Source organism: Micropterus dolomieu, linkage group LG05 (assembly GCF_021292245.1).
Source record: "Micropterus dolomieu isolate WLL.071019.BEF.003 ecotype Adirondacks linkage group LG05, ASM2129224v1, whole genome shotgun sequence".
Taxonomy (NCBI): domain Eukaryota; kingdom Metazoa; phylum Chordata; class Actinopteri; order Centrarchiformes; family Centrarchidae; genus Micropterus; species Micropterus dolomieu.
In genome coordinates, this window is record NC_060154.1 from 12430437 (window position 1) to 12445098 (window position 14662).

At 39.5% G+C, this 14662-nt stretch overlaps 1 protein-coding gene across 4 annotated transcripts in view; it reads left to right on the forward strand.

Moving 5' to 3' along the window:
• The window catches only part of ptprsa (protein tyrosine phosphatase receptor type Sa), a 188228-nt gene that overhangs the window by 77511 nt on the left and 96055 nt on the right, over positions 1-14662 (forward strand). For all 4 annotated transcript variants that reach the window (XM_046050635.1, XM_046050632.1, XM_046050633.1 and 1 more), the window contains exon 5: positions 12827-13015. In XM_046050635.1, the coding sequence (XP_045906591.1) occupies positions 12827-13015 (189 nt within the window). The remainder of the gene's footprint in view (positions 1-12826; positions 13016-14662) is intronic.

Genomic DNA, 14662 nt, shown 5'->3' on the forward strand with positions numbered 1-14662 from the left:
TATATGTCCCTAAATGTGTAATAAGTCTTATATAAGGTATACATTAAAATGCATAGTCAAAAAATACTAATACTTTATTATATGGATATTGTTAGAGCATTGCAGTTCTTAGTGAGATGTAAGGTGTACTTACCAGAGGGACAAATATAGAACAAGAATGTGAAGGAAATAGCAGTTGGAGAGGCCAGTTGGAAGATGCTATCCAGGACTTCTTCATGATTACAAAGCTTGTGTTCTGGAGTGCAGCCCAGATCCTACCCTGGATTTAACAGCAGCTGTTCATATTTAAAGAATGTTGTGCTCCTTGGCCCTTAAAGGGAAATGCCACATCCAACATGTGTTGCTCTAGCCTCTGTCTCTCCCTTCTGCCCACATGCATCCACATTTTCGGTCACATCGTTCCAGTGAAATACATGGAGTTTAAGCATGACCTCTGTGTGAATGGGGATGTCAATGTGTTGTAACAACTGCAAGGAAATTTGTTTTTTATACACTATGCACTGTATGTAACATTTTACTGACAGAGGAAAGTTTGTCCCCTTACCACTTTCTCTATCGAATGCTGCTTTACTGCAGGAAATGATGCTGGAACTGCAGCTTAGGTCTTCGTTGTCCACTTTCACTCCTAACAGTCCTGCTTGTTACCCATCTTATCAGCATTCTACCCACTACCTCTTGGTCTTGTCATGTTTTTGGTGACTTATTTATTCAAAATTCCAACTGTTCCAACTCAGCCTGGTGAAGGCCCACATCCTCTATGACCCTTATTGTCATGTATGCTTGTCATCTCCACATCCCGAAAGTGACATTAAGCAATTACCAGGTAGTCTTCTGACTGGCCCTCTGCTTATTTCCAGCCTTTTGCTATTTCTGTCTTTGTTTTGAAATTTTGGTATCAGTGTCATCCTTAATTAGATATCATATTCAGATATTGTGAACGGGAAGTGATAATTAAATGTGACATTTATTACATTGCTTACACAAGGTAGAACAGGGCACTCATATGTGTGTGTATATATATTTGTATTTAATATGTTATATGTATGAATGCAAACATTTGTTATTGTATGTCTAAGGACATCATAGTCTTGGTCTTGCTGTATCTGTTAATATGGTTGCTTTAAATTAAGACAAAGAAAAATTTTACTAGGCACATTTTACTATAACATGTTAAATTGCGAGGGGGGGGAAGTACATGTATTATGCCTATTACTCACAGCATGTTCAAACATACCTTGGTTGGACATTGTATTTTAGGAGAATAAAGCTGAGCTGTTCTTGTGATTGAATGAGATGGCAGACATTTCATTCTCTACAACTCTCTAAAAATTAAACAACAGTCCACATCTTGTACAGGCTTGTACAGCAGCATTGCCACCCACGCTCTGTGGTGAACTGACGTCAGGTTTCAAGGTGCCCACTGCATCTCCACACACAGACCCACCTTCCCAAACATATATACACACACACTTATAGAAACACACACGCACAGTCTAAGCCACCCACTACTAAACCAGACCTGACTGGTTGACGTTTCTTCACAGTGAAGCACTTCCTTTAATGGCCCCCGGCCTCATCCCCTGTCTCCCCTGGAGTTTGCCTGTCTTACCCCAGATGCCTCTCAGGAGCATGACGAGAGAGAGAGAGAGAGAGAGGGAGAGAGAGAGAGAGAGATGGATAAACAGAATTTTTTTCTCTTTGTTTTTTTCCACCCTCCACCTCTTCTCCTCACAGGCAGGGGATTTTTGGAGCTGTCCTAGACAATTACTCCTCTTTCTTGTCTATGCTATGTCTATCACAGTGGCACACCACATCAGGGAAACAGCCTATATTGTGTGTTTTTCTTTCGATTACTGGACCCTTGCTTTGGGAATTTATAATAACTATCAGGTAGGGCAAAGACACAGTATTAGAGAAACATGTCAGAAATCGGCTGAAAACACATCTGCTTAGATACAGTCATGAAAACCAATGTAGTTACCATCTCTACCACACACTGTAACAAAAGAATGATGAATCTGTATCTAGCTTTTTTCTGCAGTAAATGGGTAAGAATGTGTGCAAGAACTTTCCGTGTAGCTTCCTTGTGTTCATGAGTTTAAAAGGTATAATCATACAATGCAAAATTTAGATTATTGATTCAAGAAATTATGAGCAAGTAAAGGCAATATATGCTTTTTTTTAACCATTCACTTTCACCACATGCAAGTCAGTGGACACTCAGGGCCGTATCTTAGGTTAAGAGCATACAGTGAATAAATCAAATGTTATTGACTCTGAGAAATACTGACTGCAGCAGTTGTTTGTTTATTTGAATGCATCAAGTGGAGTGTGGGGTTATAGGGGCTGGCTCTTGAAATCTGAACAAATAAAATAACTAAAGATAATACATAAAATAAGTTCAGGAAGCAATTACTATTTTCTTTAGTATTTGCTAATAAGTGGTTAAAACACTAAATATAAACAATAGCAACAGAAATAACAAAAACAAACTCTATATATTGTGTGCCATTGTGTGACATATAAGTAGGCTGACATTATTTCAAAGCTTTATGTTATAATATTATAAAAATTTCAAATATAGCAGCCTGTGATGTTATATGGACAAAACCTTGGGTCCCTTCTTTGCCTATAATGGACAGGAAATTATGCTCAAATGCTACACACTATTACCCTGCTCTCCATGAGGGTAAAAAATGGTTTCCTGCCTAGGGCTATGTATAAAAAGGTTTTCCTTTACTTGGTTTCTGTTTCTGGTTATTTGCCATCTATTCCTCTCTTCCTTGATTCTCCTGGCTTTCACATTTGACAAAACGGTGGCCATAGCTGCTACCTGTGGTGGTTGCTGCCATTTGTTCTCCACAATATCCCCCTCTTGGCAGCCATCACTGTCTTTCTTTGGCAAACAAGCTGTCTACTTGCTGTTTAGCTCAGTGATGATGATAGCTTTATGAATGTGGCCTAATATGGAATGTGTTCAGATTTGGAGGTGGTGTAGAAAGTGTTTGCAGGCCACCAACGGTCATAACTGTCTGAACAGTCAGTTTACATGCCAGACTAAAGATCTTGTCTTTTACATTTACAATTTAGCCACTTGAAATGTAGGGTTTAACAGCACGACTCAGAGCCATTTTGTGGAATGCAGAGCTGCTGTGGAAATCAAGGCTGTGAATTTCTTCTTACTGGACATTCGTGTTATTTACATATACAATGTACACATAAAAAATTAAACAACACACATTGTAAATGCAAAAATTGTCTAAACATAGTCAACCAACAGTTACTTTAAATTCTAAAGTAAAATGCTTTCCACTGTAAATGCATAAAAAATGCCAACAAGAACAGAAACATCAAATAATTGGTCTACCCTGTGGAGTCTTCATATGTTCAGAAAGATGACCCAACAAACTCATTTCGCAGTGCAATAACCAATGCTGCAAACTTCTGCCTTACTTTCAATGTTCCTGACTTTTTCAATCTTTTGGTCTCGCTCTCTCTTCCTTTGTAACTCGTTTCCTCTGCCCCTCTTCTTTCTCTCATATGGTCTTTCAGACTGTTTCTCTCGGGTTGTATTTTGGAGATTTGGATGTAAATGTTGCCCTTGGTGGCTAGATGTGCTAGGTGTGGAGAATACCAATGGGACATCAAACGTCTTTCTGAGAACAGAGCAGGGGGGTAGAGGTTGAGTGCTGGCTGTATAATAACCATTATTCAGCTGAGATGGCTATCCGGAGAGGGCTATCGGCACAGGGGCAAGAGACGCTGTGATTAGATTTCCCCTGTGTTGCTATTCTTCTCTGTCCCTTATATTTCTGTGTCACTGTTCCCCAGTCTTCCTTTGTATGTTTCTCAAGCAATTCAGGAATCCCATTGGTCATAGAATTCAGGAATGTCACAGAGAGATGCATTAAAGATAGGGAAAGTACAGAGCTTCCATTTTGTTTGGTTGGAAGATATACATTTGGTTACATAGCCCCACAAATCATCAACTCTCACAACCACAGAAGAGAACGCTTCAAAGTGAAACAGACGGGTGTACTGTGTTCGGTCGGAATTAAGACCAGAAGTTTACACCTGGTTTCACATATTCTTCAACAGTTGGTAGCTCGTAGCTCACAGCAAAACCAGACTGATCTCTTTCAAAACATGCAAAGCAAGTTCATGTTCTTGAACTTACTCGGGGTTAGGAAACGTTCACTGGGTTCTTATTAGTCAACTTTATCAACTCAAATATGTGGTGGACAGAACCTTGTAGACTCAACTGTTATGGTGAAAATTGGTGGAATATACTGAACATTAAGTCGGGCCTCAACCAAATTCTGGTTAGTGCTTTACATGTGCATGTTTGGAAATGTATTCATGTCGTTCCAGTAAATATTTCAAACATAGCATTTGCCAATATAGACATGCATAGACCATTCATGCACATATGCAGTAAAGAAAATAGACTACAGAACCTCCCTATAACACGGGCACTCTGCTCTTTTCTCTGGCCTGTCTATTTGATGTGAACAGCTATGGCTGTAATGTAGGTGCAGAGCAAATGAAACTACATTATTTAGAGTCTGAGCAGCTGGGTCTGTCCGTTAGTTAAACATCTGTTTATTCAGATGGCATTTATTCCATCAGTATTCTTCAACCTCTATTACTGTGTTTATCATCTCCTCTCTCCATTCTAATCTTAACACCTGATTCCCTTTCTTTCTCTTTCTCTTTCTCTTTTGCTCCCCATTTCATTTGCTCTCACCCTGTCTCTCTCCCAGCAGCCCTTCTGTGGTATTAATGCACAGACCTGCTTAAAGCCTGTGTCTCTATGCTGTGGTGCTGGGTAATCAGTTAACCTGATTACACTGCTGATGAAATTAAATCATTTCAGTAAGTGAAAATAATAATATGAGTAATAGGTGTGGGGGATGGTTGAGCCCCCCACGGCATTTGTTGTAGTCCCAGCCAGTTGAGCTTTACCTCTCTTCCTCTCTCTCTTGCTCGTTCCACTCTGTGTGATAATTGATGGCGCAGAAGAAGCATCTTTGAAGCCAATGTGTCAGACATGTGGACATCAGATGAAAATTTATGACATATGTAGTATAATAATATAAAGATCCATATACAGCATAATATCCTGACTAACACTGCCAGGGTTACTGGTTAAATTTCCTGTGTAACCTACGTGATAGAGCTGGGCACTAACACACTCGGGTAAAGTGTAATACATATGTGTTGTAATAGCTAATTGAGTAAAGCATGTTACCAGCACTACGAAAGTTGCAGGTTATATTCTTTGTGTAGGTCAGTGGGTAAATGTAAATGCTCCGTACTTGTATAGCGCCTTTCTAGTCTTTTCGACCACTCAAAGCGCTTTTACACTACATCTGCATTCACCAGTCACACACATTCATACACTGAGCCTAAGTGCTCAAACGGAAACTAACATTCACACTCACTCATACACTGGCGGAATAGCCGCCAGGGGCAATTCGGGGTTCAGTATCTTGCCCAAGGACACTTCGACACGCAACCAGGGGGAGCCAGGGATTGAACCGCCGACCTTCCGATTAACGGCCAACCCGCTCTTCCTCCTGAGCCACAGCCGCCGGGTAGAGAAAGGCGCTGGAACTGCCTGACACTAGAATTAAGTGGAGCATAGGTTGGGTATTCTATTCATGGCGCAGTAAAGTGTGTTTAATAACACATTATTACATTGTATGTGCAGCAAATGGTGAATACTAGGTTATTAATAGGGCTGGACCCGAATATTTGAATATTCGACCGTTGGGTACACATTTGATTTTCAATTATGAGATTCGATTATTGAGGGGTTTTTTTGCGCGCCTGACCTTCACCTACAGCAGCGAACGTAACACTCCAGTTCACATCAAAGGGAAAATGAAATGAAGCCCTCAGCTGTGTGGGAGCACTTTAAACTGAGTGATTACAGCAGTAGTGTGGAAGTTATGGTATGTTCAAACACATGTGTTGTGTATTAATTTTACAATTGCTTAATTTCATTACAGATCAAAACAGTCAAATTTCAAAAATCATTATCAAACTGTAGGCTGGAAACAAACAGCAACAAAATGAACGCATTTAAATAAGCCTAATTATATTAGGCCGATTGTAGAAGAAGAGCATTTTGCTATAATTAAAATTAAAAGTGAATTTTGCATAATAACGTGTTAGATGTAGTTCCGCTAGCGGAAACACCACTCGTCCCATGCGCTCTGCGCCTGGACCCCTGCCTGGCTAAACTATTCCCGGATTCGGCTCTAGACCTGCTCAGATCCGACTCTCTCACTCTGGACTCTTAGCTACAGTTCCCCCTGCTCTGTACAGCAGCCACCAACCCAGTTCGGCGCGGATCGAATTTCACTCTCCCTGCTCTTCACCTGCTCAATATAGGCCTACGATCCTTTTAACCTCGTAATAAATATTTCTCCCTTTCTTTGTCCTGCACTTGGGTCTGCTATCCATGCTGTAACAAAGTTAAAAACAAAGATTTTGTTATAATCACTCAGTTAGCCTAGCTATGAGAACAAATAACCGGAGCGCTCTCTTTTTTTCTTTCTCTCTCACACACGCACACACAGACAGACTTGCGCACCCATGCCGCTGCTATCTCTCCCCCATCCGATCCTCCCTCACTCAGCAGAACTTAGTGGGCATTTATCCTTCTTCTGCTGTTCTGCTTCTATCCATTAAATACATAGCTGTAGCTCATGAAAAAAACATGTTTAAACAATCACCATAACGGGACCGCTGAGCAGCGAAGCTTCAATTATTCGCTCTTAATTACTATGGAAGTGTCGAAGCTCAAAAATTGACATTCGGGCCAGCCCTAGTTATTATCTATATCTATCAAATGCTATGTATCATTTTTATGCTGATGACACTGTTATTTAGTGTACTGCATCATCTACTGCACAAGCCCTTGATCTTTTGCAGTCTGCTTTCAATATTGTTCAGAACCGTTTAACCTCCTAAGACCTGAGCTTTGATTCTGTGTGCATTTTAAATTTCTCTTGGCTATTTGGGATAAGTAGGACCTAATAACTATAAAAAAGTAAATATTGACTTTGAACAGGAAGTACTTTTTGAAAAAAATGATGTCCTCATATGGGGACATTGGGTCTGTTTTACTATTCAGTTTCAATTCAGTTCAATTTTATTTATATAGCGCCAAATCACAAAAACAGTTATTTCTGAGTGCTTTTCATAAAAGAGGAAGTCTAGACCGTACTCTGTGATGATAAAAGACAATAAAGTCACCAATGTGTAATAAAGTAGAAAACTGTTTATTTTAACTGAAACATGTTTCTCATCACAAAAGAACATGGCTGTGCAAAATTGCAAACAGTGTGAGTGTGAATATGTATGTGTGTGTGTACACAAAAAAAATGATACATTTCATCAGCTGTATTGTTGAGAAACCTCCAACTGTTTGCTAGGGACACAGCATTTGTACAGTTCGAAAGTACTTTCATGAGCTTGGTGTCCATGTGCTGTTCTACATAGTGTAGTGGTTGCCAATTTTGGCACCCGTGCAGCCTTTCATCTTCAGCCTCAAATGGAACCATGTCTGGAGCAAATTAAGCAGACTTACAGGTCTGCTGGATCTCTTGAGTTCTGCACTTTCATCATTGCTTTGTTCCTCACTGCTTTGCTCTTCTCTTCTTTGCTCTCCATTGTTTTTCTCTTTTCTTTGCTCTTCACTGCTTTGCTCTTCTCTTCTTTGCTCTTCACTGTTTTGCTCTTCTCTTCTTTGCTCTTCACTGCTTTGCTCTTCACTGCTTTGCTCTTCCCTTCTATGCTCTTCACTGCTTTGCTCTTCTCTTCTTTGCTCTCCATTGCTTTTGCTCTCCACTGCTTTGCTCGTCTCTTCTTTGCTATTCATTGCTTTGCTCTTCTCTTCTTTGCTCTTCACTGCTTTGCTCTTCTCTGCTTTGCTCTCCATTGCTTTGCTCTTCTCTGCTTTTCCTTTCTCTTCACTGCTTTACTCTTCACTGCTTTGCTCTTCCCTTCTTTGCTCTTCATTGCTTTGCTCTTCATTGCTTTGCTCATCTCTTCTTTGCTCTTCACTGCTTTGCTCTTCTCTTCTCTGCTTCCACTTTGCTGTCTGCTTCGGCTGTAGAAGGTATTTGTTGATATTGACGCCATCTTGTTTTTCCACGAATGAGCATATTTTGGTTTTGCTACCACTAGATGGCACAGGCAATTGTCCACTAAGGAGGAGTATAGTTTTCAGTAAAGCAGAATTAAGTATACAGTGCAGGGAGCCCAAAATCTAATGTTCCCATATGAGGACACAGGGTCTCAGGAGGTTAAAACAGCTTAAGTTGGTCTTAAATGCAGAAAAGTCCAAAGTAATTGTATTCACAAACTCTAGACAACATCCAGTTAACTACTTCAAGCATCTCAACTTTTGAAGGAAATGAAAGTGTAAACTGCTTCAGAACTCATATTGGCAACCTGGTTTCTAAGCTCAAGATAAAGCTTGGCTTTCTCTACAGATCAAAATCATGCTTATCCATTCAAGCTAGAAAATACCTGGTGACGGCCACTTTTCTTCCCATATTAGATTATGGTGATCTGATATGAATGATTCTGCCCAATGCCTACAGAAATCGGATGTTGTGTATCATTGTGCATTGTGTTTTTTCACTGGTTGCATGTTCTTGCTGCTCTGGAAAATATGAAAGTGCCCACCAAATGGCATATTTAATCACAAAATGCTTTTGTATAGCGCTGTATAGTTCTTTAGGAATCTGTACATACATACATACATACATACATACCAGAAAAAGAGATTATTTGGTAGGAGTGAATCACTGGAAATGGGATTAGTCAGGAGAGTTAAATGAATCTAAAGGACGGACCTTTTAAGAGGGCTACACTTAGCATGATAGAAAGCAGAATGCAACAGCAGGCATGAGTCAGTAGATTAACAGCCGGGCAGTGGCTAAGCTAACCAGAGGCTGATTAAAGGCTTTGCACCTGTCACTTGTGTAATAATATTAAATGGCAAAGCAAAATTAAAGACAATTATGGATAATGATGGCACTCAAGCCAGCCCAAAACCCCACAGAGAATGATGAACATCAAAATCTAGATAAGGTCAACTAGAGCTTGTATTTGCTGATCATTCCAGCTGTTGCATGGAGTAGACATGTACTTTGCCATCACAGTAACCATTGGTTACTTTTCTTCCTGCTGCATGACTTGAAAACCTACTCTAATTAACAGATGCACTGAGATGCAATCTTTGAAACATGTCCAAATCCTGCTGAATAGTTTCCAAATTGTGGTCATCTTGAGAAAATATGAATTATTCGTTGCTGAAAACCTGTTTTTGCAGATAAATGTTTTTTCCATCTGATTAACTACAGAATGGTTTCAGTGGTGTCTATGCAAGGCCTTAGTTATTGCTGCTTAAGTGCTATACATCACAGCAGCAGAGAGGACCAAGCTGAGCTGTCCAGATGACAATCATCAGTATATGCCAACAAGTATAGAAACACTGACCAATTTTGCAATTAATGGGATCAATCAAAAAGGGATGGGTTGCATGTTGTTAAGATTAAGATTCTCCTTAAGTGCCCTCACCTTTTCTGTTGAAGTAAATGTAGCTGTGAAGTGGTCAGAGATTCTTTTTACTTTTCTAACCTAATTGGTGAAGCATGTTTTGACATCTTTCAAACCAGGAAGAGGATCATCAGATAAGACTCAAGGAGATAGATTATTTGGTTTTATTTGGTGATATTTTAGCTTTAGAATTTACACTTTGATGAAGAAACTTAAAGGTGAATGAATGTGTGGTAAAAAGTGGTATGGTATTTTGAAAATCATTGACATGGTGCAGGGTGTAACTGCAACCTGTATCTTATAGCACTGTAGCGTGATGATTGCTGGCCTAAGTGAGAAAGGCTGCTCTGGGCAAAAGAGAAACAGAGACGTTGTCATTGACCAATTGTGTACATGACTCAATTCTATTTGGCCTGTATTTCTCATCACACAGGACCCCCTGTACACATCATTGAATTGTAAGTGCTATGCCATTATGGGGGACTTGCCCCGTGGGAATTCTAGGATGCTATCAATCCATGTCATTGGTTGCCTTCTCCCCTTCACAGTCAGAGTTGCTAACCCTGAAGGAACACGCCCTCAATGAGTGATCTATTTTTGCATGGCCGCCTTTATCGACAGAGCCTGTAAGCTTCATGGGAAAAGATGGTATCAGACTCTATTCCTGGGGAAGTAAGTAACCAGCATATATGCCCTTTTTTTCAGGAAAGGCTGCAGGTATGTTAGCAATAGCATAATCTCTCTATGAACCCACCATCCCTGCTTCTTGTTTACTGCTGTTATGGTCGGTTTGTTTGTTCGCCCACCTTTATCTGCCCTCCCTTGCTCCTTCAGGCAGATTCCTTCTGTCGCTTGACTAATTTCATTAGTCTCAAATCCACTTACTCTATGTATGTTTTCAGCTTCATTACTGTAGTCTGTGTAGGCTTTTGTCTATTGTTTCATACGACTCAGAGTTACTAACGTGATGTGCAGCATAGATAGACATAAAATACAGCAACATAAAATACATCAGATGTGAGTCAGGCCAGACCTACCCTTCACAGATATCCTTCTCCAACAGACATAACTAGCTAGAGGGGTACGACAGTGCAGCACCTTTTATGGCATCTTATACATGGATCATTGATGACACACAGAAGAGGGAGTTTCTGAGAACATATTGCTCTGTCATGTTCTGAAGTTTCTAAAGTGAAGTGTAGGCTTGCCATTGCTTTTCTAAGCTTCAGGGGAACCTGGCATAAAGAGATTATACAGGGGTGATCATTAATAATCGATGGGGAGGATATAGCACAGAGCCTAAAACAGTGTAAACGCCTGTTCTTCTTTGAACCTAGTATTGAAATATTCATCATGCTCAGCTGATGTCAGCCTTAGTTAGAGGTAACCTGTCTGGACTTAGTTTTGATGCTCTCAGGTTCTTCCTTCTGTTCTCCCATGTGTCTTTTGTTTTTCCATGATTCAATATTTCATAATGTAAATACATACTCCCCCTCTTCTCCATACAATCCTAGTAAATAATGTACACAAACACTGCAGTTTTCTTTTCCTAATTTATCTTGGTGACTAAAGAATAAAATACTAAAAAAGTTTTAGGGCAAATTCATTGTGTAAGCTGCATTAATCAATAATATAATGACATTCTTGCTGTCTGTTTGCCATCCTTTTAATGTGAAATAATTGGGATGACATTGGTCAAAAGTATATAATAAGTATGACTTTAATCCATCATGATTTCATTGCTCACAGTCACAAAGTAGAAAATGTAATACCGCCGCTGAGTCTGTGACCGTAAAACTCAACTTACTGACCTAATTACCCTAAATTTAGCACTCCCCGGGTGCCAACAACACCACCATGATGTCTGCAGAGTGGACATGAGGTCTTTGGTTCTCCAGATGAACAGTGACCAATGCTGTGCCACTGGCTAGCATATTAGTCAGTCAATCTTCTCTGAGTTGCGATGTGGACTTCTGATGCATATTACAGCTCAGGGTACTTCCCCCTCAGCTCTCATCATCTAAGAATGAGTCACTGCTCTGGCTCCATTCGGGGTAGAGGTCAAGTGATCTGACCCATGGGACTAATTGCCCCAAGAGAGCATGAAGTCTGCATTAGTAGAACATTGACCATAGAGCACACTACACTCTCTTCTGATAATAGGGAAATAATTGTGTAGTATTGAGTGCCTTGACTTGAGTGTCATTTATTTCACCGAACATGGGGAAAGTAAAGAAAGAAAGTGCCGGGATTATCAGGCATTTCTTCTGTTTTTACTTTTCACTCAATTGTATCCCCCTCCAATATGCATTTCAAGCCAATCATTTACTGCATTATATACAGAGAATACATGCAGAGAGTCACTGTCCTAAACAGGATTGTTTCTGTAACCATTAGTTAGATAATTGTGTAAGTAAGTGTCCTACACCAGTACAGAGGCTGGCAAAACAAGCCTTTAGGTCTTGTTCCTGGACTTGGCCAAGCTCAAACTTGAGACCCTTATCTCTTTAAATTATTTTAAATTTAGAATTATGGATGTGCTCACTGCTAGCTGCAGTTGCTTCAATTAACTGAACATCACATGACTAAATATTGCTGCCTTGTTAATGCACTGTATTATGTAATTTATTTTTTTTTCCTGTAACTATTGCTTCTGTTGTGATCTGATGTTGCTGCTCATGTTATGTATTTGTTTCTGCTATTTGACCCTGCCTTGGCTAGGTCTCACTTGTAAAAGACATTTTAATCTCAATGTGTTAAATAAAGAATGCTGGCTCATTTTCTGAGAAAGTGAAAATCAAAGGTCAAAAGCTCGAAGGTTGCTTTTCTTGATCTTTGTTCTTAAATGTCTTCAATGCCTTAACGCAGCCCTCTGGGCGAGCTGGATTTTTCATGAAATGCAGATTTGGGAATGAGATTATATGATTTCACGTTTTATAGTAACATGATCACTATCCTAATGTTAAAATTACAAGCACACTTAAGTACACATAATACTACAGTATGTTAGTACAATCATTTACCTTCTGACATTCATTTTGTCATTTACATATTACATATTTAATGCTTACAGGTCAGTATTAGCTAAGTCCTACATGTGACAGATCCTTTGTCTTATTTTAGTTAAATTTCTATTGTGTTACATTTGTGTTCTCAGCTCTAGCAATTATGGAAATTATTTCAGTCATAAAGGCTGGTTTTGTAAGTAAGAGGACTTACATACCCTGTTATTCTATTCTTTTCACAGAGGACCTACTCCCACCAGGCTTCCCTAACATTGACATGGGCCCTCAACTCAAAGTGGTGGAGCGTACTCGAACAGCCACCATGCTTTGTGCTGCCAGTGGCAACCCTGACCCAGAAATCACCTGGTACAAAGACTTCCTGCCCATTGACCCCAGTGCAAGTAATGGGCGAATCAAACAACTACGCTCAGGTAAGAAAAGCCCTAGCATTATGTTGTTTGTTTTTTTCCCTCTTATTAACTTCAGCACTTGTTTCATTTCCCAGGACATTTTGGAAATAGTTAACATGGTTGTTTTTGTGCTTTGCGTTGCCCAGTCTTTTTTCACCCAAAAATGTGTTAGATAATGTGAGAAGTGTGATTGGGAACGCTCTGTTAGCTTTTCAACAGATTCATATGTCCAGCTTGGGAGCACATATAATTGTTTGGTATCAGTTGCTGCAACACTCACTGAAACTTCATATCACTTTCATGTGGAAAATTTGTTGACATATAAACCTTTTAGGTGCTGAAAACTATGCTTTGTTTTTTTAGGTTAATGACAGTGGTAAAGTACAGATGTAACAATATATTTTGCTTGAAAAAGTAAAACAAATGGGTGTTCACCCAACTAAACTTGGGTGTTTACTATGTTTAAAGCATTTTAAATCATGAGGGCAAGCTAAATTTCCTAGATTACAACATGAAAAGAATACCATAATCCAAAGGTTGAACGTTATAGCCATGTTATTATGACATTAGAAAATCATCCAAAAGATGTGACATATTAAGTTTAAGTTTATTACTGAATCAGGGCAAATGATTTACAACATCCCAGAAGTGTGTCATAGTAGACAATATGAGCAAGGTCCACATTCTACTGACACAACTCAGTGGTGGATATGTTATGTTCCCATTGATTAAACCCTACTGAGAGGCCCAGTAAAGCAAAGTCTAATTATATAGCTAATTAAGTCTAGGCCCTAGAGTGGCCATGGGCAATAAGGGGTAGATATTTTAGGTCGATGATTTGTCACCATTCAAAAAATCCATTGACTCCTATTTGATGTGTTGCTGCAAACGTAAATCAGCGTAGACAACACTAAATAAAGAGTCTGTTGCCATTGAGTTCCTGCACCGGTTGTGGCCTTTGTGAGCTGTACACTCCAAGGAATCAATTTGTCATGTCATTATTGTATATGCCTTGCCAAATACAGTCCACAGCTCCCTAAGATGCTTTAATTTTAGATATGTTTCATGTTTAACTTGCTGGTGCACTTTGGTTTTGAGGTAGACATTCGACTTTTAAGATTTCAAAACAAAACCAAAATATGCGTGACTATTTTCTTTCTCCAGGGTGATTTGCTACAATTTACTGAAAACTGTTTCTTGGTTCATAGTGACCCGGGGACCTCCTCTGGGGATGTGAGGTTGTCCTGAGATGCTTTGGAGAAGGCTGTCAGCCAGTGCTTATTACTTTAGACAACGAGCCTCCACAGGGGACTTTTAGGGAAAGAGCTCTAACATTAATGTTTTCACCTTCATGCTCATGTTCTTGCACTGTCAGCCTTCTCCTAAACATTTTAGGCCTTTATCCTTAAAGGTGTACTGTGGTGTTTTTTGTAAACAAACAAAAGTTGTTTACTTTCAGTGTTTCTCACAAAAATGTACAATTTGTTTCCAAGAGTTCTAACAAACATGTTAGTGCCTCCTCATAAAACACAAGTGGACCCACTTGCAAAAACATTGCTCCATAGTGGTCAAAAACTCCACAGGGTACCTTTAACTGTTCAGATTCACTGAACCTTGTAATAAAGTTGTCATGATATCACAATTTTACCCTACTAATAATACTAATAT